At 38.8% G+C, this 26,207-nt stretch overlaps 2 protein-coding genes across 2 annotated transcripts in view; one reads left to right on the top strand and one right to left on the bottom strand.

The window, feature by feature from the left end:
• Nucleotides 1–4,475: 4,475 nt before the first annotated feature.
• Nucleotides 4,476–7,934, top strand: star2 (steroidogenic acute regulatory protein 2). Its single transcript, XM_087782976.1, has 7 exons — nucleotides 4,476–4,539; nucleotides 4,582–4,656; nucleotides 6,055–6,176; nucleotides 6,235–6,393; nucleotides 6,455–6,639; nucleotides 7,358–7,451; nucleotides 7,830–7,934. The coding sequence occupies exons 1-7, from the start codon at nucleotides 4,476–4,478 to the stop codon at nucleotides 7,932–7,934; spliced, it is 804 nt and encodes a 267-aa protein (XP_087639102.1).
• Nucleotides 7,935–9,605: 1,671 nt separating this feature from the next.
• adamts14 (ADAM metallopeptidase with thrombospondin type 1 motif, 14) overlaps nucleotides 9,606–26,207 on the bottom strand; it is a 46,264-nt gene continuing 29,662 nt past the window's right edge. The window contains exons 7-22 of the mRNA XM_087784295.1: nucleotides 24,226–24,331; nucleotides 22,695–22,838; nucleotides 22,436–22,568; nucleotides 21,398–21,511; nucleotides 21,157–21,305; nucleotides 20,705–20,877; nucleotides 20,377–20,510; nucleotides 19,191–19,314; nucleotides 18,988–19,068; nucleotides 17,779–17,942; nucleotides 16,915–17,080; nucleotides 13,542–13,674; nucleotides 13,274–13,481; nucleotides 13,026–13,155; nucleotides 11,957–12,061; nucleotides 9,606–11,881 (exon numbers count right to left, since the gene is read on the bottom strand). Of these exons, the coding sequence (XP_087640421.1) occupies nucleotides 11,367–11,881; nucleotides 11,957–12,061; nucleotides 13,026–13,155; nucleotides 13,274–13,481; nucleotides 13,542–13,674; nucleotides 16,915–17,080; nucleotides 17,779–17,942; nucleotides 18,988–19,068; nucleotides 19,191–19,314; nucleotides 20,377–20,510; nucleotides 20,705–20,877; nucleotides 21,157–21,305; nucleotides 21,398–21,511; nucleotides 22,436–22,568; nucleotides 22,695–22,838; nucleotides 24,226–24,331 (2,579 nt within the window). The 3' untranslated portion in view covers nucleotides 9,606–11,366. The remainder of the gene's footprint in view (nucleotides 11,882–11,956; nucleotides 12,062–13,025; nucleotides 13,156–13,273; nucleotides 13,482–13,541; nucleotides 13,675–16,914; nucleotides 17,081–17,778; nucleotides 17,943–18,987; nucleotides 19,069–19,190; nucleotides 19,315–20,376; nucleotides 20,511–20,704; nucleotides 20,878–21,156; nucleotides 21,306–21,397; nucleotides 21,512–22,435; nucleotides 22,569–22,694; nucleotides 22,839–24,225; nucleotides 24,332–26,207) is intronic.

Raw genomic sequence — 26,207 nt, 5'->3', positions numbered from 1 at the left:
CCCACAATTAATACATCAGCATTTCCCCATAGCAAGTCCTTGAATTGAACAAACCTTGATCATCTTTTTTCGTCAATCCTTACCTTTTTTTTTTAACCCAAATCACAAACCACATGCTTGTCTCCGTTGTTTTAAGCTTCAAAGCCACCATTCATTGTCCATGAGTCATTCCTCTCCACCTATCTAAGCCGTCTGACTCCGTCCTCGCTAACTTTGTTGCTGAGCCTCTGACATACCTGAGCCTCTTCAACTCTGACTTTTCGAAATCTACTTGTCTTCGTGCCACTGTTCCATCTATGTGCGCATGTGAAATTGTGATTTGCTCCTTCAACTTCTGCGTACAAAAATAATTCACATTTATATTCACGCGGTTAATCAACATCCTGATGTGTCGCATGCCAGCGATGAAAAGAGTGGAAATGGAGGGTTGAGGAGAAGAAAAGCAATCAGCTGATTACCCCTTAGAATGATTGACAAAACCAAATACATTCTACACTTTTATGTACTGTTATAGGTCAACTAGACGTTTATCATCAAATGAACATCAGTAACTTATATCAAAATATCACTCCGACTACAGTCTGTATGGTTTCCATGCATTATTTAGAAAAAAGTGAATTTACTCACGTAGTTCGTGGAGGAAATAAATAAATCCATTGAAGCTCGTGAAAGACTCGAGAGTATTATAACTTTCTTAACAACGTCCAGCTTTTCTTGAAAAGTCCTTCTTGAAAATGGCTTTGCAAGTATATCCGCAACCAGATCAAGCTCTTCAGCCAGTGTGTGTTGAAAAAAAAACAGTTCAATTAACTCAAATCAATGTTTCAGCTCCATGTGACTTTTCTCAGTGCTATCAAAACAGAGGACATGAACGTGTCACGTGTTTAACGCGCTCAACGTGTTCAGCGTCATGGAAGCTGTGAGAAGGGTAGCTGCCGGAGAACCAGAATGACCAAAGAGAACCAGAACCACCAGATGACTTTCAGAGTACTAAATGTCATTCTCTTGTTTAATCAAATATTTTCAGGTAAAGAGAATCCAAAGAAGAAAGACATGTGAACTATATAACCAAACATAAAAGTGTTTTGATTTCTATATGCAGTTTGAACATACATCTCAATATTGTGTTTTCATGGAACATGTAATGTTTGATATCATTCTGATCCTTAGAAAGAGCTGGGAAATTTATGATAAGAACCTTAGATCTTCCAATAACGTCAAATAAGAGAAGTTTCAAAGTCAATCAGAGGAGAAGGACAGAGGGAGTGGACTAGAGCCAATCTCTAGCCAATGGGTGCTGAGGAATCAGACGTCACCGCCCTATCCAGGAGCATGAAAGAATGGCTTAGAAAGGCGCGATACAAATCTCAAACCTTTCGGTCTTACCCTGAGACTTTTGTGCGGCAAGTCTCCCCAGCTACATGACCTACTCAAGACGACGCAGCCAGCCAAGCAAGCCTGAACCTCTCTGGCTCCACCAACCAACCAAACTGCTCTTTCAGAGAAGCTCCATGCGTCAAAGACTTGTGATCCCTTGAGCCGAGTAAAGATGCGTCTCTGGTCGGTAACGCCAACTCAGTCTAGGAAGTTCTTTGCCAGTCTGCAAGAAAGGAACAGGACTGGACCCAAGAAGACCCCGACATCAGCGCTTCCCGCCGCCAAGCAGTCTTCACCGTGGTCCCTGCCAAGTCACTCCACAACGCAACTGGATCAAGGGCCTCGGCTTTGTGCTCCTGCTGCTGCTGCTCACCTCTTCCTCATCCTCCTCACCTCAACTACCTCGTCGTCATCACGCCTTCCACTCTCCTCTCGACGACGTAAGAAACTGTAACATTGTCATTCTTTCTTTCAATAAATCCTATAAAAAGTACCTCAGTTGTCTTTACAATTTTTCAGATTTTTGTATAATCAATTTAAGAGCTTCTTTTTCAGTAAAGAACATTAAACATGACAACAAGTAGTGACTTCAGTTAATGAGATTGATTCAAACTAGTGTTTTATTATTAATTAATAAGACCAATTAATTAATTATTAACCACGTAAATGTAATAGTTTCCTATGGACTAAGACTCAAAGGTGGTGCTCCATTATTTGAGGTATATTCTTAAAATATTACATTGTAATATTTATATAACCAGAGCGCTGGTCGTCCTGATAAAATGTAACCCTATAGTCACTACACAACTATTTATAAACTACTTATTCACATGTGTATTACCAGCAAAGTAGCCACTTATAAACCATCATAAGGTTCTTACACCTTGTGTATTGGGACTATATTCAACCCTTCATAGCATGATATTAAAGTATTCACTCTGAACTACACCTTAACTATTGATTGTTAACAGGAAATAAATAATTCATTAAAGATTAACTTTGGTGAAAACTGACTTCCCTATACAGTATTTACCCTTTATAAGCGCCATGAGAGAAGTAATTCACCATTAATAATACTGTCTCCCTCTATTACAGGAATAATGTACTACTATCAATATCATCATAATTACTAAGATTAAGTATTTCTAATTGAGAATGTGTTCGCTCTTCTAAAGTGGCATCATATTCATACTTAATTTACAAGTATTTGACAGTTTTAAGATCAAACATGTTTAACACTCAACAGCCTTTTTCTACCGGTGGAAACTACTCTACAAGTATTGACAGCATCTTAAAAGCAGCAAGTATTAGTCATAATGAATTACATTTTTGCTGATGACATCCAGCTCTACTGCTCTTTTGATCCAACTGAGCCCCAGAGGCTGAACAGCTTAGTCAATTGTTTGCTAGAAATCAAACAATGGCTGAGTGAAAACACTTTACAGCTAAATGTGGACAAAACTGAAACACTGGTGATTGCTCCTGATGATAAGGTTCCAGGGTTGAGTCAGTACTTCGGTGACTTAGGTCTGTCTGTCAAACTGAACCTGAAAAACCTGGGTGTTGTATTTGATAAAGACATGTCTCTAGTTCAACACTGCAGAAAACTGACCAGAAACTGTTTCCTTCAACTGAGAAAAAAATCTCTAAACTTAGTAAAAGTATGTCACAACACGATCTGGATCTTGTAATCCATGCGTTTGTGTCTATTCGTTTAGACTATTTGTTTTCATGTCTTAACAAGAAGGAGCTGTCTCGCCTGCAGTTAATACAAAACTATGCAGCCAGAATTTTGACCTGCTCTAGTAGAAGAACTCACATTTCTCTGATCCTTAAAACTCTTCACTGGCTACCAGTTTCTTTCAGGATCAACTTTTAAATTCTGGTTCTTACTTTCAGATCTATTCATGGTCAGACTCCTTCCATCAGTGATCTGATCCAGCCTTACACCCCAGCTCGGGCTCTGAGGTCTGTGGATCAGAATCTACTGATGGTTCCTGAACACGGTTCAGGACCAGAGGAGAGAAATCCTTCCAGGCTGTTGCTCCTAAGCTTTGGAACGATCTTCCTCTCCCTCTGTGTTTGATGATCTACTGACTCCTTCAAGAAACATCTTAAGACATTTTTAATTGTGCAGACTTTTCCCTGATTCTCTGAGACTCCTGTGTTTGTCTCTGTGCTGTCTTGATCTTTTAAGTTTATATTTTATTGGGTATTGTTTTGATTGTTTAAGCACTTTGTGACCCTGGTCTGGAAAAGCGCTCTACAAATATTACTTACTTACTTACTTACTTCCCCTGTGGTACTTTAGTGAATAGTTAGTTTTTACCAAAGTTAAATCTTTAATAACTTATTTATTTCCTGTTAATAACCAGTAATTCATGCTTTAATATCATGATATTAAGGTTTGTTTATATTCACAATGAACAGGTTGTGAGTCATTTATGATGGTTAATAAGTCCGACCATTATAAACGTATATTTAATCTGATTGTATTGCTCTTACATCACAATAAATATATTATCACATTGTTTGCACAATCCAGTTTTTTTCTCTCAACAAACGAATGATAAACATTTGCCTTGTTGATACACTATAAATATTTTGTTTCTAAGGACTTTTAAAAGTAAGAAATTTCACTGGATAACAGATGATAGTATATTGTTGAATTACTGTTCATCATGAGGTATGAGGTGAAGAAGTTCTGCTCTGGATGTGCCTCAAGGATGCAGACAATGAAAGAGGTCGAGTGGATGATTGATTTTGTTGTTTGTACTTTTTAATCCTATTAGTACAGATTTTATCTCATGCTTGTTTATGATCTGTTTGTGTTACTTATTATCAATGTTGAGTGTGTTTTCTTTTGTGTCACACAGTCACACACGTGTGATTATGCAATAGAACCTCCTTGCCGGTGTTATTGTTTCCATCCATGTGGAATGCACACATAGAAGTCATTCTTGTGTCCATTCGACCTTGGGGAAACAGTCCAGCTGCTATCTTCTTCTCGAGCTCTTATCTATGCTCGTCCTTGGCAGGACGTTTAAAACCTGGAGCGCGGCGTTGGTTCCCCGCTGTCACTGCTCAGGACAGACGCCATGCTGCCCGCTGTGGTCAAGCTCTGCTGCGGAATCTCCTACCCACACCTGAGGAGCACGGCAGGTAAGCGTCCACCTGCTTTGTTGTGTCAGTTGTTGCCTGCAGGGCTCCAGCGCACGGCCGTCGCAGTGGTCAGCAGGAGCCTCCAGCACCACCAACACAGCTCCGCTGACACACACGGTGGGAAATGTACTTTTTATAATTATGAATAATCGGAATTAGCTCGACTTATTTTCACTCATTCATGACCACATTCTCATATATTCCCTCTTGTTTTTTTTACAATGACGTTTGATTTGATTTGTAGATTTGGTTCAATTTAAGGTTTATTTGTTTGTACAAATACAACGAAAAGAATAAATATAGATAATAATGAGTTTAATTTAAGAACTGATATCTAGTCATTTTCAATGTTTTCTTGATAATAACTGAGTACATCACAAGTTATGACATTGTACTGACAATAAAAGAGCTTTTAGGCATTCCATGTTTTCCTGTTAGTCACATAATACAGACAGGAGTTGAGATAAGTTAAATTAAGGTAAGAAATTAAATTCTGTGAATGTTGTACTCGGCCGTCCAGCAAAAAGAAAGATGGTCAAAAAAGTTTGAATTCGAGGTATTCGTCTGATGTTGTGATATTTATTTAGCTCAACAAGCTACATTTTCTTTCTTTAATATCAAATGAAATATGAGAGTTTTTTATTTACATTTATTCAACAACATGTTTTAAGGGATTAATATATACAAGCAAGTAAAAAAGATGAAGGAAGAAAGTCAAAAGTGTTTCGTTAAAATGTAAATTAATAATAAATACAAAATACAGTTGTTTGTAAGCTATTAGGACAATTTTTACATGATCATTCTCTGACCGCATGAATACAGTCTAGGGGCCGCATGTGGTCCCCAGCTGGCACTTTGCCCAGATCTGCCGTTATTGGTCCAGCATCAAGGTTTGTCACCGTGTGTCATCAATCTCGGAAGTCTCCACCTCCATAGGACTTGTTGTATAAACAAAGCATAGCACGATTTCAGCTGACTGGAGGAGGAGTGAAGCCATTATTACATCCTAAAGGACTCTGCTCTCGTAACCTCTTGTTCGCTGAGATTTCAGATGGGGGATAAGTTTATAAAGTAATAAGTTCAAAACATGGTCATGATGAGAGACTTACTGCATCTTGGCGAGGAAGACTTCAACATTTGAAACATGTGAGTGAGTCAGGAGAGTTGGGTTTTCACATTAGTTATCCTAAATAATACATGAAAATAATAATAACACAACAATATAATAACAATACAAATAATGATAATATAAGGAAGATAATAATAATAATAAAGGAAGTCACGATAAATAAATAAACAACAGTAAGTGAGGGGAGCTAGTTACAACAATTTTTTAAATATATTGATATACTGTATATATATATATATATATATATATATATTGTTACTAAACATTTCTGTAAGAAACAAGGCTTTCATCTCATCGATATTCTGTCCTAAAGTCCTGCAGCTTGTTAACAGCATCTGCACACCAGCCATCACTGCTAAGTGTTGACTGACAAACACAATCCACAGGAAGCGTTCTGGAGGCGGTCGGAAGAGAACGTGATCGGTTGGAGCAGCAGGGCCGCGAGGCGATGAGGGAGGCCGTGGAGATGCTGGAGAACTCCGAGGGATGGACGGTGGAGATCTCAGAGGTGCGGTCGACACTGGTTCGGATGTTCTCGGGATGACGACGTGTTCCTCTGAATGTAGAGCAACGGGGACTTGATCAGCAGCAAGGTGACGCCGGAGGCCAGGAAGGTGTTCCGGCTGGACGTGGTCCTGGACGCCAGCATGGAGGAGATCCATGAGCTGCTGTTCGTCCGAGTGGAGGAGATGCAGCAGTGGAACCCCAACATTCACAGAATCAAAGTGAGCCACTAGACTCTCGTCCTGGACCTCACCTCTGACTTCCCCCTTCTCTCCATTGAAGGTCCTTCGTCGTGTCGGACCCGAGACCCTGGTCACTCACGAGGTGTCGTCGCAGATGGCGGGGAACCTCATCGGACAGAGGGATTTTCTGAGCGTCAGACACAGCAGGAGAACCGACGCCTGCATCTATCTGGGAGGTGCTGCCACCTGGCTGGAGTCGTGTCCACCTCAGGACGGTTATGTGAGGTGAGGCTCTACGTCACACCGGACTCGCAGCGACGACCCGCGTCAGTCAAGTGTGAACTAAACCTGTAATCAAGTCTTCACTTGACTGCTTTATAGATGGACTGCTCCTGATGATCTCATTTCTCTCAAATATCAAATGACAATAACTACTGTATACATGACGTTTCATGTCATACTTATGGTATGATATATAGGATATAATCATTGTGTCGGATTAATCTGTCCTGTAACAGTTGCTATGGTTACCTATAAAGATGTCAGTGTTTAAGATAAGGAACAGAGACGATGGATGTCAGCAACTACACAGAAAATATTAATTATTTTTGATGGAGGAGGTCCAACACGACTTGCACGATTTAATTAAAGTTCAGACAATTTACAGAAAACATTTTACACATCGGAGAAAAAAAAGCATTTAAGGAACAAAACTGGATAAGATCATAATATTAGCAGTCTCATTTATACTTTAAAATATTGTATTTGTTATTCATTTTCTTTATTTAACTGACAATTTAAAATAAATGGACTATAAAATGGGATTTTGACGCTTGAGCTGAGTTAACAGCAGTAGCAGGGACGGGACTTGAGAACTGAACAGAGCTGAAAGTATTTCCACAGAGACATTTAACAAAAAAATAATATTTCACGATATGTTAGTTTCAGTCATTTCCACCTTCGGCTGTTGCATGAATATAATCAATCTTGTCTCTTCTAAAAGGGCCGAGGACGGTCCCACTTGTATCCTCATCCGGCCTCTGAAGGAAGAGCCGGGAAGAAGCCGTCTCACTTGGCTCCTCAACATGGACGTGAAGGTGACTCGAACGCAGCATCAAGTGCCAAACCAACGCACGACTCGAGTCTTATGAAAGCGAGCGTGAAGACTCTATTAGCAGCTGCTATACGGATGAATGACTTGACTCGTGAATACACGACTTTCATTTCACGGTCACTCGATGTAGTTTGTTTCTTTCATGCATATGATTTGAGAAATAAATTGAAAAAATATTACAAGGTTGACAGTGGCAGTGAACGCAACACTCAGTGTAAATAAGACCAGTTAATACAGTAGCTGCAACGAGCTGGTTATTCACCAGCGTCTTCGAGATGAGACTCAGACTTCAAGAACAAGTGTGTGTTGTTGAAATTATGTTATGAACAAGATCTTGACTGTAAACTGAGTCTCCTGCCAGGGCTGGCTGCCGAAGTCCATCGTCAATCAAACGCTCCCGAGGGCACAGCTGGACTTCATCAGACACTTGCGAAGACGACTGTCCTGGACGACCAGCCTGGGCTGACAGGACTCGACCACAGTCTGGCACTTTTCTTTGTGACTTAAGAACCCAGTGAACGACTTCATCCACGGATGAGGAGCGACGAGGAACAGATAGGAATTAAAGTTTCTGTGACCAAATAATTCATTTCGGATTCCTACAGCAGAAGAACTACGTTGATGATTCAAAACACCTATAAAGATTTTCAATAACATGAGAGTTCTTTGTGTTTCGTCTCACATCTTGTTCTCAAGCACCATTCAAAGGAAAGACAAGCTGTGTATATTAATCCTTTATTTCTTGAAATACATGAAAATGAAGTGAAGCTAAAGTCCCAAATGCATTCAGTGAGGAGGTGAGTGGACCCCTGATGCTTGGTATGACTCATCATTCCAAAGCTGTGATTGGTTGATCCTAAAAACTACATACAAAGGTATTTTTGGTGATCATTGGCAAAGGATGGAGCCTCAAATCTATAACGCCAGCATTAAAAGCCCTTATCTAGACTTTGTAGTGCTAAAAATGTAGAATAATATATTATAAGAACAATAATGAACTTGATTTTAGAAACTTTTATTTTCAACACAACATATATATTTTTTTTGGTGGCAGTAAAATATAACAACACACAAAATAAGCAACAGAATCAATTTATTTCAACCTTTTTTAATGTATAATTACACTTAACTAATCACTGTTTTAAGTTAATGTTTCCACATGTATGTTCAAGTAATTTTAGACCTTTTTTGGACATTAAAATTAAAAGATAAGGAACAGAGACGATGGATGTCAGCAACTACACAGAAAATATTAATTATTTTTGATGGAGGAGGTCCAACACGACTTGCACGATTTAAAAAAAAGTTTAGACAATTTACAGAAAACATTTTACACATTGGAAAAAAAAAAGCATTTTACGAACAAAACTGGATAGGATCATAATATTAGCAGCATATTTTATTTGTTATTCATTTTCTTTATTTAACTGACAATTTTATATAAATGGATTATAAAATAGGATTTTGACGCTTTAGCTGAGTTAACAGCAGCAGCAAGGATGGGACTCAAGAACTGACAGAGCTGAAAGTATTTCCAAAGAGACATTTAACAAAAAACTAATATTTCACGATATGTTAGTTTCAGTAATTTCCACCTTCGGCTGTTGCATGAATATAATCAATCTTGTCTCTTCTAAAAGGGCCAACACTTGTATCCTCATCCGGCCTCTGAAGGAAGAGCCGGGAAGAAGCCGCCTCACTTGGCTCCTCAACATGGACGTGAAGGTGACTCGAACACAGCATCAAGTGCCAAACCAACGCCTTTTTAGGCCTTTTTTGGACATTAAAATTAAAAGGGTAATTGGTATTTTTTTTCTCGTTTCCTTTTTGTTTTAATTCGTCGCATATTTTATGTTTGTGTATAACTCTAATTTTATTTTTTTTAAACTAAAACATGGTTAAAGATATTTTTACTATCTTTAAGCAGAATTTTTTTTAAAATATTCTACAGCAAGTGTATCATTCATTCAGCCCGTCGTATAAATAGTAACAATATATAAAGTAATCGAAAGTATATTTGAAATACTTTGGGTTATACATCCCATACAAATCACCGTGAGTCGCCCCCTAGAGGAAAAAAGAAACAAGACACCGCAATAATGTTAAAACATGTTTTACTTTTTTTTCTCGTACCACTTTAAAAACTCAATAAATATTAACAGTTAAAAGCTTCCACTCACTCATACACACTCACACGTATATACACAACTATACAATACACATGATGTCATAAACTGTAAAAATGGCGTCTCACCACCTTGGTTTTCCATTTTTCTTATCATAATGTGACATTTACACTATTTACATTTTCATTTTATTTATTTATTTTTTTTACCAGAAAACAAAATCAGTACTTTTTGAAACTCTCTTATTTGTCTGGAAGTCACATGTGAGGGCTTTTAGTTGCTCAAGTCAAGTTGAAACATTATCTGCTAAGAGCACCAAAGTTTTCTTCCTCCTGAAAAAAAAAAAAAGAAAAGGGGTGATGGACCCTTCAAGATGTTCCCGTGCCAGAGTGGAAGCTCAATAAAATCTTAAACATTTCAAGCATATTGAAATCAATTATTATCAATGTTGGAAAACAAGAGAAACACCAACCTTTTTTTTTTTTACCTTCATGTTTACTCAGAAAATGTATTTATTTAATGCCAATATTACAAAGTAAATATTAAATGATGTACTTTTTCATGATTTAATTGAGGGTTTTAATAATAATATGACATTGTAAATTTAAAAAAAATATACATTTTGAACTAGTGTCTAGTTGAGTTACAGATTTTTAATTGGAATTAATAAACATTTAAACACCGCCGAGGGAAAGTATAATAAGGATGAATGTTTTCCAACATTGATGATTAATTCAGCGTTACAGGGCAATAAGATGGAATTTCGGATTTGAATATCGAAGACTGGATTTTGTTATGGGCTCATGACTGCTCATGTTCACAATAGTTCAATAGTAGTTCTAATGCACTTGGAACATAAACACAGGCTGTACATAGAGTCGGAATAATGATCCTACGTCATTGGTTCATACAATATAAATGCTTCTCATTCTCAGAGAGCGTGGGTCAAGAACAAAGAAGCTCAGTCAAAGCACACTTTGACACACATCAAAGCTAGGGGGCTTTTCACGTTTTGAAACCTGAATTTTGTGGATGTGTAAGTTCATTTTGACCGATAAAAAAGCTTTTTATGCAAACAGCACAATAATAATTCAGCATTTACTGTGTTGTCAAACCCTAGGAGCTACTCTTCAGGTGTCGGAGAGAGAGGTTTTCTTAAGCAGTGTTTGTCTGTGGAGCTGGAATCTTGCTCTTCCTGTTGTAGCCAACAAAAGAATAATAAAATCATAAAAAACCCACAGAAGTAACATAAATCATGGGTCGTGTTATCTTAAACAAGAGGAAACTTAATTCGACATTATAATGAATATTATATTGAATTGAATCCACTGTAGCGTCGTTTCTGTTCTCACTGATACAAACTCTCATCAAGATCTGCTTCCTGCGTCTGTTAGTGCCTTTAAAACAAAACTTCAGTATTTTAACGCTTCAATGAGAGAAGCGCCGGAAACAGAGAGCTCAATTCTATTGGCTGGATTTGTTTTTTCCTTAGCTACATTTCAAAGGCAACGTTATAAGTCCATCTGTCTAAAGCCTACAGGTTATTATTGTTTGTGTGAAAGAATATCAATATTATATGAACCAATGACACGTAGACCTCCGTGAACGCAGTCCTCACATTTTGTCTTCTTTTACAGCACCTTTGTTTTCTTAGTTTCTGCAGTTTGATGAGGTAACCATCTTCAGTCTGGTCAGTTTACAACAATCTTTGTAAAAAAAAAAAGAAAAAAAAGAAAGAAAAGAAATTAAAAAAAAGAATTGTTGAATGTTCATCATTTCTCAGTGGACTTTTTGTGAGCGGAGTCCCTCTCGGATCCTGAATCATCCCTTTTAGTTTTTGCTGTGGTGGGGGTTAAAGTGCTGTTTGCCGTGTTCTCCCGAGGTGTGGGCGCCGGAGGTAGAGCGGGTCCAGGGTCCGAGGAGCGAGGGGTGGGCCCTGAAGACGCCGAGACAGCAGCCCATGTCGGTGGCTGTGTGGGGAGGTGAGGTCGTCTGCCGCTGGTTCTAGTGGTTTGTGCTGGGAGTCGCGCACTGATGCTGCTGCTGCTGCTGCTGCTGCTGCTGCTGCTGCTACTTCTGCTGCTGCTGCTGAACAGGGAGAGAACAGTAGAAGCGAAGGCCTGGTGCTCCGGCACGGGGGTCTGGAGGAGGTCCGGGTATTGAGTGGCCAGGTTCTCCTTCTTATTGCAGGACTCGCAGCACAGCTTGTTGTATCCAGGGATGGAACAATAACGAGCCAGAACCTCCATTTGACAGAAGATCGATTTATCTCCCAGGCAGGGCTCGTCTGTTGAGGTGGCATCACGGAGAGCATGAGCGCCAGGCTTTTCTGTCAACCTGGACAAATTGTTTATTGACTTACTTGATGAGAGTCTGATTAGGGGATTCTCCGAAACCCTTTGATGGCCTGATGTGTCTGCCATTGTCGAGTTGTTCGCCGCGTCATCGCCCGGAGACACCGACTCACCTGGAGACCAAACATAAGAAAAATGTTTCCGACTGCATCGACTCTGAGCTTTGACTGAAGCTTAAACAGCATCTAATAGAAACTGTTTCATGCCCTCATGAGGTCAAAGACCATGTAGAAACCAAACATTTTATTTTGTATTTATTTATATTATTAATTAATGTTCTTTGAATGTGACTCTTTTTATTTTAAGATTTTGTCATTTTTGCCCCTAAAAATATTTGGAAGTCAACTAATGTAAAACCAACTCTCCCGACTCACATGTTTCAAAGTCTTTACCCAAGATGCAGTAAGTCTCTCATCATGACCATGTTTTGAACTTATTACTTTAAAAAGTTCTCCTCCGTCTGAAATCTCGACGAATGAGAGGTTACCAAAGCGGAGTCCATTATGACGTAATAATGGCTTCACTCCTCCTCCATCCAGCTGTAATCAGACCCCGCTTTGTTTATGCAACAAGTCCCTTTGAGGTGGAGACTTCCCGGGATTGGTGACTTGCAGTGATAAGCCTAAATGTTTGACCAATCACAACAGAGTGAGCGTGGTTACGGTAAACAAGAGTTCATCTCCAGAAAGTGTTTTCAGTGGGCGAGGCTTAAGCACATTTTCTAATGTAAATATTTCAATGAAAAGAGAGTTTTGTACAAACAGACACTGATGACTGATGAGTCCAACATCAGTTTACAGGGTCTGCTCGAGGTCTCTTCCCATTATCACATGAAACACATGTCACATGTTCAAGTCTCACCAGTTTTCCTCGTAACAAGGCTACTCTTACATCTTTGATGTTTGATTTAATTGAAAAATTGATAACAAAAAAAATAGAAATGAAAGGTTGAAAGGACTGAAGAAAGTATTTCAACATAAAAACAACCTTCAAGAAATAGTTAATTGAATCAAGATTTAATATGGTGCACACTGTAGTCCAGGAAGGTGTGTGGGTGTTGGTGCCTGTGTATCTCACCGAGACACTGAGTTAATCTGCAGATGATGATGGTCTCCGGTTTCTCGCCGTCACATTCTCCCACCGCATTGTCGCTAGTTTTGCAGACGACCTGTCTCTGCTGGATGCCTTCGCCACACGTCACCGAGCACTGAAAGTATTCAACTCATTGATAGCAAATCCTCTTGGGGGTCCCTCTACACCACCACCCTGGCCCTTTTCTGGACCAGTTTGACACCCCTGCTCTACACAAGCAGTTTCAGGCTCACCTGCGACCAGGCTCCGGTCCTCCACTGGGGCGGACATGCCGTTTGGTTGCAAGTCCGTCTGGGCTCGGGTCGGTCCTCGACGCAGTGCTTGCTGTGGACGGGTCTGTTGGTGCCGTTGTGCAGAGCCTGCATGCACTGGACCAGCCGGGTCTGGAAGCCCAACTTGCCGCACGTCTTGCTGCAGGGACTCCACTCTTCCACCGTCCATCTGAGAGCAGGGAGACAGGATGTGAAAGCGAAGAGTCCACCGCCCGCTTCCTGTACTCACATGGGCTGACTGCACTCCTGGACGTTGCAGCGTTTTCGGACGGGTTTGGGTTTTTTGCTGCTTTCACAGAAGTTCCTATGGACCAGGCGGCTGTCGCTTTTCCTCCTGCATCCATACTTGGTGTACTGAATACCTGGCAAAAACAAACTGCACTTTGAGTCATTCAGGAAACAATGGAAGAAGTTTAGAACACAATAATATTCACAAACACACAAGGCAGAGAACATCCACTGAGCCAAAGCCTGAGCGTCTCAGAAGTCCACTAAACTTGAGGTGCACAAACTTCACCTCAGGGATCTAATGTCTTCTTACAATGAGATTGTGGAAACTGCTAGATCTGAAAACAGATCAGAAAACTGGTAGCAGCAAATAAAAAAAACCCCAAAGTGTTGTTTGACACAATTCATTCTCTCGTGTCTCCTGCTCCTTACAAATCACACCGTCTTCTGTGAAGCTGACAGCAATGCATTGTTGAGATTTTTCATTGACAAAATTAAATTGATCAAAGAGAAAATCTCTCCCCCTTTGTTTGGAACCCCTACTGTCTCTGAGCCCTTCTCCTCCTCTTGGTCTTCCTTCACTGCTGTATCTTTGGGTGATATTTCGGCACTAATGAACAAGATGAAACCCTCCTCTTGCTCAGATGAAGTCCTTCCTTGTAGGCTTTTTATCAAAGTATTTGATGTAATTGGCCCCTGGGTTACCAATATGGTGAACCTCTCCCTTTCCACAGGGTTTTTTCCAAATGCATTTAAACATGCCATTGTAGAGCCTCTGCTCAAAAAGCCAGGCTTAGACCCGACTGACCTCTGTAATTTCAGGCCTATTTCTAAGCTCCCTTTCTTGTCCAAGATCTAGGAGAAGGTGGTGTCTGAGCAGCTGTCTTTGTTCCTGGATCAGAGCGACATCCATGAGAAGTTTCAGTCTGGCTTCCGTAAACATCACTCTACGGAGACAGCTTTACTGAAGGTGTCCAATGACCTTATGATGTCGGCTGACTCTGGTAAATTCACTGTTCTGATTCTCTTGGATCTGTCCTCAGCTTTTGACACAGTTGATCACCAAATCCTGCTGAAAACACTGAGGGTTGAAGTGGGACTGTCTGGGTCTGTGTTAGAATGGTTCTCATCATACCTTTCTGGGCGCAGTTTTAGTGTATCTGTCTGTATCAAATGAGGTCTGAATCGGCAGATCTTATGTGTGGAGTCCCTCAAGGTTCTGTTCTGGGTCCTTTATTGTTTTTGCTGTACTTGATTCCTCTCAGTAAAATCATTCAGAGATTTCCCAATGTTTCTTATCACATTTTTGCTGATGACATCCAGCTCTACTGCTCTTTTGATCCAACTGAGCCCCAGAGGCTGAACAGCTTAGTCAATTGTTTGCTAGAAATCAAACAATGACTGAGTGAAAACACTCAAGACCAGCTAAATGTGGACAAAACTAAAAATCTGGTGATTGCTCCTGATGATGAGGTTCGAGGGTTGAGTCAGTACTTGGGTGACTTACGTCAGTCTGTCAAACTGAGCCTGAGAAACCTGGGTGTTGTATTTGATAAAGACATGTCTCTTGTTCAACACTGCAGAAAACTGACCAGAAACTGTTTCCTTCAACTGAGAAAAATCTCTAAACTTAGGAAAATGTTGTCGGAACATGATCTGGAGCTTGTAATCCATGCGTTTGTGTCTTCTCGCCCGGACTACTGTAACAGTTTATTTTCATGTCTTAACAAGAAGGAGCTGTCTCGCCTGCAGTTGATTCAGAACTCTGCAGCGAGAATTCTGACCCGCTCAAGTAGAAGAAGTCACATTTCTCTGATCCTTAAAACTCTTCACTGGCTTCCCGTTTCTTTCAGGATCAACTTTAAAATTCTGGTTCTTACTTTCAGAGCTATTCATTATCAGGCTCCTCCTTACATCAGTCATCTGATCCAGCCTTACACCCCAGCTCGGGCTCAGAGGTCTGTGGATCAGAATCTACTGATGGTTCCAGGCACACTTTTCAGTACCAGAGGAGAGAAATCCTTCCAGGCTGTTGCTCCTAAGCTTTGGAACGATCTTCCTCTATCTTTGCGCTTGATTGAGTCTACTAAATCCTTCAAGAAACATCTTAAGACGTTTTTATTTGTTCAGGCTTTTCCTTGGTTTTCTGGAACTCCTGTTGTGTTATCAGTTTTATCTTGCCATTTAAATTCTATACTTTATTGAATATTGTTTTGATTGTTTGCACTTTGTGACCCTGGTCTGGAAAAGCGCTATACAAATAAAAATTACTTACTTACAATCCTCATAAACGAAAGAAGAAAGAAGAAAAAAGAAGATATAAAGAAGCAACCGTAGTGCATGGATGCTCTTCCCAAGATGCAACACTGATAGACTCAGGGACTCATGTTGTCTGTCTGTCTATCTATCATCTTTTCCTTTTATTTATTGTGTTCAAATTACTTTTGCCTACTATTTTCCACTGCACATAAACTATCAATTTTTTGGTTCTTAACACTTAGAGACAAAGATAATACTTTCTGTTTTTTGTTTCTTTTTTCAATTCCGAGCCTATGGAGTTAAATTCTTCTTCCGTCTCTAGTAAATGTGTGCCATCGGACTTTGAATATAAATGTCCATCAATTCAAAATAAAAACTTTGAATTTGAAAAACTATGAAATTTCACACACAGTTATTTTTCAATGCATGGATAAATAAAAACAGTGTAAAATGTGTATTAAAATAAAAAAAATGTTAAAACATATTCGGTTTCAGTAATTAAAAATCTATTCAAAATTCAATGTAATAAAAATAAGGAATACAAATTAATTAAATGGAAAAAATGGAAAAAAAATGTAATTTAAAAAAAAATTGTGTAAGAAATCTGATGTGAAAAAATGTAAAGTTAATATCCAGGATGTGTCAAGTGATCTCTATTATTCAACGTTACAACGAAAAAATGAAAAACAGGTCAACAGACTCACCGGAGCTCCATCAATCCAATTCACCACGTTGAATTGTTAGTTCTTTTTACATTTAATGATTTAAACTGAATTTCTTTTTTTACAAATTTAATTTGACACTGAATTTATTTATGCATTGAAAAAATGTATAACATTTGATGTTTTTTCAAATTCGGTGCTGTAACAATTCAGAGTTAGAAATCCATTTTAAATTAAATTAATTTTCAAAGTTGGGTGGCACAAATGTACTTCCATATTCCTGCCCGAACGATACACTCTCATTTAAAAAAATATATACACATATTTAAGTTAATATTAAGTATATATATACATATATATAAGTCAAGCCCGGCAACACAATCGACACCTGTGGCTTCCACGGAACGTTCCAAACACTTCTTTGCAGTGAAATTGTTCGTTATTTGGACCGACCTCCACCGCAGGGTTTGGAGCACTGCGACCAGCTTTTCAACGCCCACTCGTACGTGTCCAGCTCTGCTAACAGCACATTGTTATTGGTGATGAGGGGCAGCAGGTCCTCGTGGATGATGTACTTGTAGGTCAAGCTAATCTTGGTGTCATCTTCCTGGGGAATGATCTGAGGGAAGACATATCATATGGTTTATTTATTTATCTGCACTAAACTAGTCTGTAGGCAGTGATCCATCCATCCATCCATCCATCCATCCATCCATCCATCCATCCATCCATCCATCCATCCATCCATCCATCCATCCATCCATCCATCCATCCATCCATCCATCCATCCATCCATCCATCCATCCATCCATCCATCCATCCATCCATCCTTCCATCCTTCCTTCCATCCATCCATCCATCCATCCATCCATCCATCCATCCATCCATCCATCCATCCATCCATCCATCCATCCATCCATCCATCCATCCATCCATCCATCCATCCATCCATCCATCCATCCATCCATCCATCCATCCATCCATCCATCCATCCATCCATCATTCAACCCATCCATCCATCCATCAATCAACCCATCCATCCATCCATCAACCCACCATCCATCCATCCATCCATCCATCCATCCATCCATATCTATCTATATATATATACAATTATGATTATACATAGATGTCTTTATTTTATGTCCATGTTCACAGATAACTCCTGCCTACAAAAAAGTATTCTTAATTATTTATCTACCAGTGATCTGTTACGGAGAAAGAGTTCATTTTGGTTCTACATGTGCAGCACCCCGGCCCACTTAGCACCCCTTTCTGTCCTCAGAACAACATGAGAGCTATAAAAAAACGACTCACCAGAACTGTAATTCCTTCATGCAGTGGACCAGAAGTCTTTAGAGTCTCCTTCCCTTCATCCGTGCTGTACTCCCACTGAAGACCACTGTCGATAAAGGTCCTGGCCTCTGCCTCCTCGCTCTTAGCGTTGAGGATGAAGTTTCCAGAAACTTGATTCTTCACAGCTATTCGGTAACAGATAGACATAAAAAAAGACATTTATAAATGTAAAAATATAATTTTTATCTGAATAAACGTATAAAAAGTTTAATCAAAGGAGACAAATACCCTTCCTGTCATGGCATGTCTCTATGGGAATCACTTCCACCTTTTTTATTTCCCACATATTATTTAAATATGCTGTTTTTTCTTTTCTTGATTGCACGAGTCATATGTACAAGAGAGAAACAGACTTTGAAATAAATATCTTGAATGTTTGTATCATGCTGGACAAAACTGAAACTCGTAAACTTGTATTTGACAAAGACATGTCTCTAGTACAACACTGCAGAAAACTGACCAGAAACTGTTTCCTTCAACTGAGAAAAATCTATAAACTTAGGAAAATAATGTCACAACATGATCTGGAGTTTATAATCCATGTGTTTGTGTCTTCTCGTTTAGACTATTGCAACAGTTTATTTTCATGTCTAACCAAGAAGGAACTGTCTCGCCTGCGGTTGAAACAAAACTCCGCAGCCGGAATTCTGACCTGCTCTAGTAGAAGAACTCGCATTTCTCCGATCCTTAAAACTGGCTTCCAGTTTCTTTCAGGATCAATTTTAAAATTCCGGTTCTTACTTTCAGATCTATTCATGGTCAGACCTTCCATCAGTGATCTAATCCAGCCTTACACCCCAGCTCTGGCTCTGAGGTCTGTGGATCAGAATCTACTGATGGTTCCTGAACACGCTTCCGGACCAGAGGAGAGAAATCCTTCCAGGCTGTTGCTCCTAAGCTTTGGAACGATCTTCCTCTCCCTCTGTGTTTGATGATCTACTGACTCCTTCAAGAAACATCTTAAGACATTTTTATTTGTGCTTTTCCATGATTTTCTTGGACTTATGTGTTTTTCTTATGTGTCTTGACCTTTTAAAGTATATATTATAACTGTGTATTGTTTTTGATTGTTCAAGCGCTTTGTGACCCTGGTCCAGAGAGGCTTTACAGATAACCTTTACTTACTTACATAAAAAAAGGTTCATAAGGTTTCTCACAAAGTTCACTCACCGATAATATGTGGTGAGGTCTCATTCTCCTCTATAACAATATGCCGAGCTCCGATGGGGATGTCGAACATTTTCAGCATTCCTGACACAGAGACACAGTGGGGGGCGTTACCACCCTCGGGCAGAGACAACCACGGTGCAGAGAATCAGGATAGAAGAGAACGGTTTGTGGGGAAATTCCCTCCACGAGAATGGAGTCGTTACCGTTCTTTTTGGGCGTCTTGTTGAGGGTGAGCTTCACCGTGCGACAGTGGGAGTTGTCGCCCTCACACACCCCGCATTTGTCCTCCTGCTTGTAAGAGCCGACCTCCTTGTCACAACCCACGTGCTGAGAGAGAAGTGGGTCATCAGAACTCTTCACAGACCGTGATAGACATGTTTATTTACTGCTGCTGTCATGAATGTCCTACGCCCTTGGATCCATTCATTACTGTGACCCGGATCCAGAAAATAAAGCAGCACAACGTTATGAAAGAATATCAGAGCAACATTTAAAATTAAATTTCAAAGGCTACTCATTTAAAAAAAATATTGTGTGTGTTTTATTTTAAGAATAATAGTAGTGTGCACATCAGACTTTGTGTGTAAAAATAAATCATTCTTTTAGAACATAATCATAACCTTTTAAATTCAATGTTGTCTGGTGGCACTATTATACCAATTGTCATTACAAAATCTAACTAGTCATAAAAAATGCATTCACTTGTAAAAAAAAAAAAAAATCATAAAAAATATATATATATTTTTTATGTTTTTATATATATATATATATATATATATTTTTTTTATTATAAAAATATATATATATTTTTTTCATGTTTTTTTTTTTTACAAGTGAATGCATTTCACTGTAAGTCTATCAGGGCCGTCTGATTATTCAATGGTTGAATTTTTTAAATGCATGTAAAAAAAAAAAACATAAAAATATATATATATATATATATATATATATATATATATATATATATTTTTACAAGTGAATGCATTTTTTATGTTTATATATATATTTTAACTTTATTTCAATTATTAACCCTTCAAGGTGACTCAAAGCCCAGAAAACACCCCAAATTAACACAAGGGTCAAATAAAATAACTTTAAATCGAATCTTTCAATAAAGAAATAATCGAATGAAATTACTCAAATACTAATTAAATGACTTAAAAAATATATTTCCATAACTATAAAAGAAAAAGTGTCAACATTTGGAATGTTAAATTCAACCATTGAATAATCAGACGGCGCTGATAGACTTACAATGTGCTCTTTTATGATCATACAGCTTTTATCTGATGCGTCAAACTGGTACTTTTAAAAACAGTTTTTAAAGAATTAATTTCCCAAAACATTTTGAGTATGGAAAAAAAAAATGTACTTGAGAACCAAACATACCAGACACTCCCCTCGCGCACACACGCTGAAAGGGTCGGAGTAGCTGCAGCGGGCGCCGTCGTGCAACACTTGGTTCATGAACACCACCTCCCCGGTCTCTTTGGATTTGCAGCTCAGCTCGCACTTGTGGCTCTCTGGTGGAAGAAGATCACAGGAATGAATGAATAAAATGTAACCGAGTGTCACTTGGTTTGGTTCCAACAGATATTCCTGTTGATCAGGTGGTCATTGTATGGATGTCATGGTGAGGCTGAAGGACCTCACAGTGCACACCTACACCAGATATTGTCCCCAACACTTTTCCCCCGTGTCCTTGTTCAGCACGTACCATCTGGGTGCTCGTAGGGCAGCCAAGTGTGCTTCTTGTTGTTGTGATATTTGTTGCTTCTCTGGACGCACTGTTGAGCACGGAAGTCCTCATAAGGGCCGGCGCACTCCTCAGTGTTGCACATCTGGTAATCAAAGGCCGAACCCGGACAGTCTCGGCCTCCATATGCTGGCCTGAACACAAACGGATATCAAGAGGTCAGTCAAGAGCGAAGAAAGAGCTGTTACTACTGGATATAAATATAAAGTGCATTTTCTTCTATAATAAAGTGTGTTGTGAGGAGAGGTTAGAAAAAACCACCCATGATCCATTGACAGACCCTTGTGGTGCACCATGAATACAAGAGTTTAACATTACGCTGAAATAAAAAACAATTATGATTATGATTCATCTCTAGTTCAGTGTATCTCACGACTACGTTCCAGTCAAAAGATTAGTCTGAGCAGGCGTACGAGGGATTGTTGCACTGTCTACTCCGGGATCGGACGCCGCCACCACATGTTCTGGAACATGAGCCGAATTTTGACCACGTGCTCCAGCTCCCGTCGTGGCCCTGAGGCTGCTGGCTGGATCTCCAGATGCAGTGACCCTTGAAGCACCACTGGCAAGGACCAGAGAAATAAAAAAAGAAAATGTTCAAGTTATTAAAATGATCAATACCTCTTCGCTCAGGACTTGGATAAAAAGATTCACCTTCCCCGGTGCACACTCGGTGCCGTCCACTGGAGGACCCTTTTTGGTCTTGCAGAAGTACTGGTTGTCGGGGTGACTGCACCAAAGCTGTTTGCAGGGGTCATACGTACGGAACTACAGAGAGACAATAGAACGACAGGGAAAATAAACAGACCTCTGAGTCAAAGACATCATCTTTATCTTCATATTCCAGCAGGCGAGCTAAAGATGCTGTATTTTTAGAAGCACTATGATTAAATTGAGTTGAATTGAATACACAGGCAGCTACACTGTTGGGTTTTGAATGGGGAAAAAGGCCTCTCAGTCTTCTAGCAACGCACAAATGCTGCTGAAAATGAAATAAAAGAATGAAAATGATATAGAAAAATCAATTTAGCTTATAGTAACTATATTGTGCTCGCCTGGTTTGTAAAAATATTTTTTAATACTAAATATCAGTTAGCTTTTTGTTTTATTTGTGATAAGAAAATACTTTAATATTATGAATTGTTTCTTAATCATCATGGTAAAACAACTGTAATTTTTTTTTTGCAGAATTGTATTTGTCTATCAAACAAATTGATGATAAGAAATCTGTATTTTTTATGGCATTATTTACCTGTCTCTACATCCATCTATCTTTACGATCTAATTTTAAAAATATCTTTTCAGTCTTACTTAATACATTTTCTTTTATACAACATTCCAACTGTCTGTGTAAGCTAATTTATTTAGATTTAAGAAGTCCCTTTCTAGTGGTTAACGTTTTAAAATAATAGAATATAATATACAGCATAATATATTTTAATATCTAATTTCCCAAAGGAGATCTCCAGAGTGATTAATAAAGTCTATCTTATAATAATAATAACAATAATAATTAGTAAAATGAAAATAATGATAACAATAAATAATAAAAATAATAACAATCATTATATATGTCCTTTTGAAACGAAATACACTTTTTTTCCTTAACAAAATAACATCGTTCATATCAACCACAACATGAATAATAACCACTGACAACAGCAGAATAAATAATGTGGACCTCGAACTTACAGCAGTGCACATTTTATAACCGACCCCGAAATCGAAGCGACACTGCTCGTCCATGGAGTAATTGATTCCTGGCAGCTCGGTGAGTTTGGGCCACTTGTGCTCGAAGGGATCGTCCAGCAGACAGTCGTAGGAGCTGCAGGGGAACAACAGACGGACAGACTTCAACACCAGATGGAGTCTGTGAAGATGCTCGGACTAGAGAGGGAGAAGGAGAGAGAGCGAGAGAGAAAGAGAGCGAGGGAGAGAGAGGGATGCCTACTGTATGTATCGATTGAGCTCCTGTTTGCTGCAACGTGACCAGTGATAGCGATGGAAGGCGGCCTGGACGAGCGGCGCCATGATGCTTCCCATGCTGGTCTCGTCGGCACATCGGTTCCCCTGACCGTCGTGCTCCATCCCTAACCTGTGTCAGAACGTTATTTAAAAAAAAGGTTCAATTTCAATGCACAACAAATAAAAAGGGCTCTCATGATATCACCAGGTCTAGTATTGGCTGTTTTTTTTAATTTTTCAATACATGTTTTGACTTCTTGGAGGTATTATTTTCCACATTCAGTTTCCTTCCTGGTCGACGCGAAAAAATACCTTTTTCACATTTATCATCTACTATAAATGTGGATGCATGATTTACTCTTTAGTCCTCTAATGTTGGATTTCTTTTCCCTGTGGCTGCAGGTGTTTCATTTTATTCTCAACTTTTCATCAACCAACTAAGCCACCCTAACCTATCTTGATCCTCCACCCAGTCTCCCGTTGCCCTCTTTATGTCCTCCATGATCCCCATTGGTCGTCTCCCTTGTCACTTATGTCCCAGGACATTGGATTGTCTGCTGCAGGTTTCTTTTCATGTTCAACTCCTCATCTAAGGCGACTTTTGATTCTGAATTTAACCTTTAACCTAATTTTACCTGTGAAGTGTACGTTAGGACATATATGTTCTTAACACAGGACTGTGTGATTTGGTTTCACCAACAACTGTGTAACTTGACATATATAAGTTAAAAACACGACATTGTCGAGACAGTAAATTGAAAACCAAAACACAAATTTTCACATGTTGGCCTTTGGATCCAAACCGGGATGTGATTTCTGATAGAAATAGAATACAGATTACTAGCACACAGAGAACCGAGCCAAAAATGACATGCATTTTACAAAAAAAAAGAAAAAAATATTAATTATTCATAAGCCCACATGTAGCCTAATATATATTAAGGGAATTTCAAGAATACAGTATAAGATAAAGGTTCTAATGAGTCCATAACAGTGTTAATAATATGTTATTATATCTTATTTTAAACTTTAACTATGATTAAAGTTAAAGCTATGTAAAAAGAAAAATTAAGATTTCCAATCTACTATATCTTTACTCATATGTTTTATCATTTTGAGATGAATAATTTCATCTTGAAAGCTGATGAAAGAAAGAGCATTTGTACTTGAGTTTGACATCAGGCTCATGGCACACAGCACGATAAAATGTCATGCAGCTGTCACAGAAATGTATCATTGCAGTAACCCAATGAAAAAAAGATGAGCGCAGAAATGACTGAAAATGAACACGTTAAATTAACAATTAATTAACACAAACTTTGCTACACAAATGAAAGTGGACTGCAAAGTTGCATTAGTGACATCCCTGGACATGAAACACATTCAATTCCTTGTGAATAAAGGTCCGTGCAGCACACTTATGCGACGGAGCAAATAGCCTTTTTGGCCGGGAGAGCAGGGGAAGTTTAAAAATTGGATAGCAATCGTTCTGCTGCTGCGATTGGTCTGATACTCACACATGGCCGGTTTCATGAGCGACTACGAAGGCAGACGAGAATCCGTCTTCATGGTTGAGCGTGCAGCTCCTCAGTGGATGACACATCCCGGTCACCGGAGCGTAACCTGAGCAAATGAAACCCATGGTGTCAAGTTTGGTCGCTGTGACATCGCTCAGTGTGCACGTCCGACACTTGAGTCTTTGACAGGCGTGTCACTGAACACGCAATAATGATGACCATTTTTAAAAACGTTTTCTTACTTTTACATTTATATTCATCAATCAAATATTAAACGCTGTTTTACAATTACTATTTTTATTTATAATTTTAAACACATTTTACATTTAATTCGCTATATATTGATAATTAATTTAATAGTAATAACAATGGGGTGTTTTTGTTCAATAAATGAAACAGGTTTAAGTAATAGTTGAAGACAATACTTCATTATGATTTTTAATGGTTGCCTTTATAAAGCTGATAGAACTGTATTAATTAACAATAAGCATAATTGGCAACGAAAACTCATTATATTAATAAGATTATCTAGCAGTTCATTAATATATAAATAAATAAATACTCATCCTAAAATGTATACAGTGTAAAAGGTCTGAGTCAAAGCGGAGCCAGAGCCAAGGTCTTAAGTCAGCTGGTCATCATTACAGCACAACACGTATGAGCAGGTGGACACATGAGATTTGCTTGAAAAGCAAAAGCACAAAGACACAAAACTCGATCAAGAGGTGTGCAGCGATTCAGTGTTTGCTTGAGATCAGAAGCACGTTCATTTGTCTTCATGCTTTTCTGACCGTCGATTATTTGGCATGCAGGTAAAAAGCAGAAAATGCAGCAAGCAACAGCTTATGATGATGATGATGATGATAATGATGATGACAATGAAGTCGTTTCAAAAGCCCTTGACATGTTATTGCAGAGATGACAGAAGGATGAGAAAAGCTTTTCCTCAAAACAACAATCTCAGTCAAATTGACCAGTGACGTGACAAAATATAGTTATTACAACTTTCAAAGTTTTTCTTGAAAAGTAGAAGCTTGAAAAAGCTCACATGATGTGGCTTGCCATCTCACAAATATTTGCAAAACTGTAAACATGGACAAGTTAATACAATTCTACAAATATTATTGTTGAAATAGTTTTTTGGAAGTGATATTTTTTTTACGCAAATGTTGCTAAAGCTAAATAGCTAACACAACCTCAATGAAGTAGTCAAAACATACATACAATTCATGACACTTGCTCTCGCGTTTTTCAGTTGATTTGTGATAAATATATTTCTAAACAGCCAAAGAGCTGTGTGACTGCAATTGTACTGTGTCATTGCATTTAATGACGTTTGTTTTTTTTCTGGTGATTAAATCTTGTTTACCTTAACCGCACCGACTGCTGTGATCGGTCAAGCATTGAGGTTTGTCACTGCACTTGATCATTACCAGAAGTCTCCACCTCCAAGGGACTCATTTTATAAACAAAGCAAGGCATACAGCTGGCTTGAGGAGGAGTGAAGCCATTATTAATTTCATAATGGTCTGTGCTCTCGTAACCTATCGTTCGCCGAGATTTCAGATGGTGGAGAACTTTATAAAGTAATAAGTTCAAAACATGGTCATGATGAAGGAGTTACTGCATCTTGGAGAGAAAGACTTTAACATTTGAAACACGTGAGTGAGTCAGGAAAGTTGGAGTTTTCACATTAGTTGACCCTTCAGTATAGAGCTTCAATTCCACTGGTTTAACGTTCCACTTACTTTAGACCCACCCCAAGCAATTAACCTGCTTAATAAATTGTGAGTGGAGAAAATAAATATTTGTGTTCAAACTCATGACAAAACAACCAAGGAAACGTATTCCTGAAACACCTGGTAGCTCATGATTTAATTGGATTTGCTTGTCGTTGAGTCGTGATTCATAACACGACTAATCTAACAATGTTCAATAATAACACGCATTCAAGTTTAAATGTAGAAGGCTCTAGGCTGAAA

Source organism: Callionymus lyra, chromosome 2 (assembly GCF_982586985.1).
Source record: "Callionymus lyra chromosome 2, fCalLyr1.hap1.1, whole genome shotgun sequence".
Classification (NCBI taxonomy): domain Eukaryota; kingdom Metazoa; phylum Chordata; class Actinopteri; order Syngnathiformes; family Callionymidae; genus Callionymus; species Callionymus lyra.
Note: the sequence above shows the minus strand (reverse complement) of the source record. Positions and strands in the feature narration are given on the sequence as shown.

What these genes read in the sequence shown, in the direction of transcription:
- star2 (XM_087782976.1), top strand. Translation starts at nt 4,476, where the DNA reads ATGCTGCCCGCTGTGGTCAAGCTCTGCTGCGGAATCTCCTACCCACAC. An exon ending in CAGCTCCGCTGACACACACG is followed by an intron (nt 4,657 to 6,054) that starts GTGGGAAATGTA and finishes CACAATCCACAG; the next exon opens with GAAGCGTTCTGGAGGCGGTC. An exon ending in CCAACATTCACAGAATCAAA is followed by an intron (nt 6,394 to 6,454) that starts GTGAGCCACTAG and finishes TCTCCATTGAAG; the next exon opens with GTCCTTCGTCGTGTCGGACC.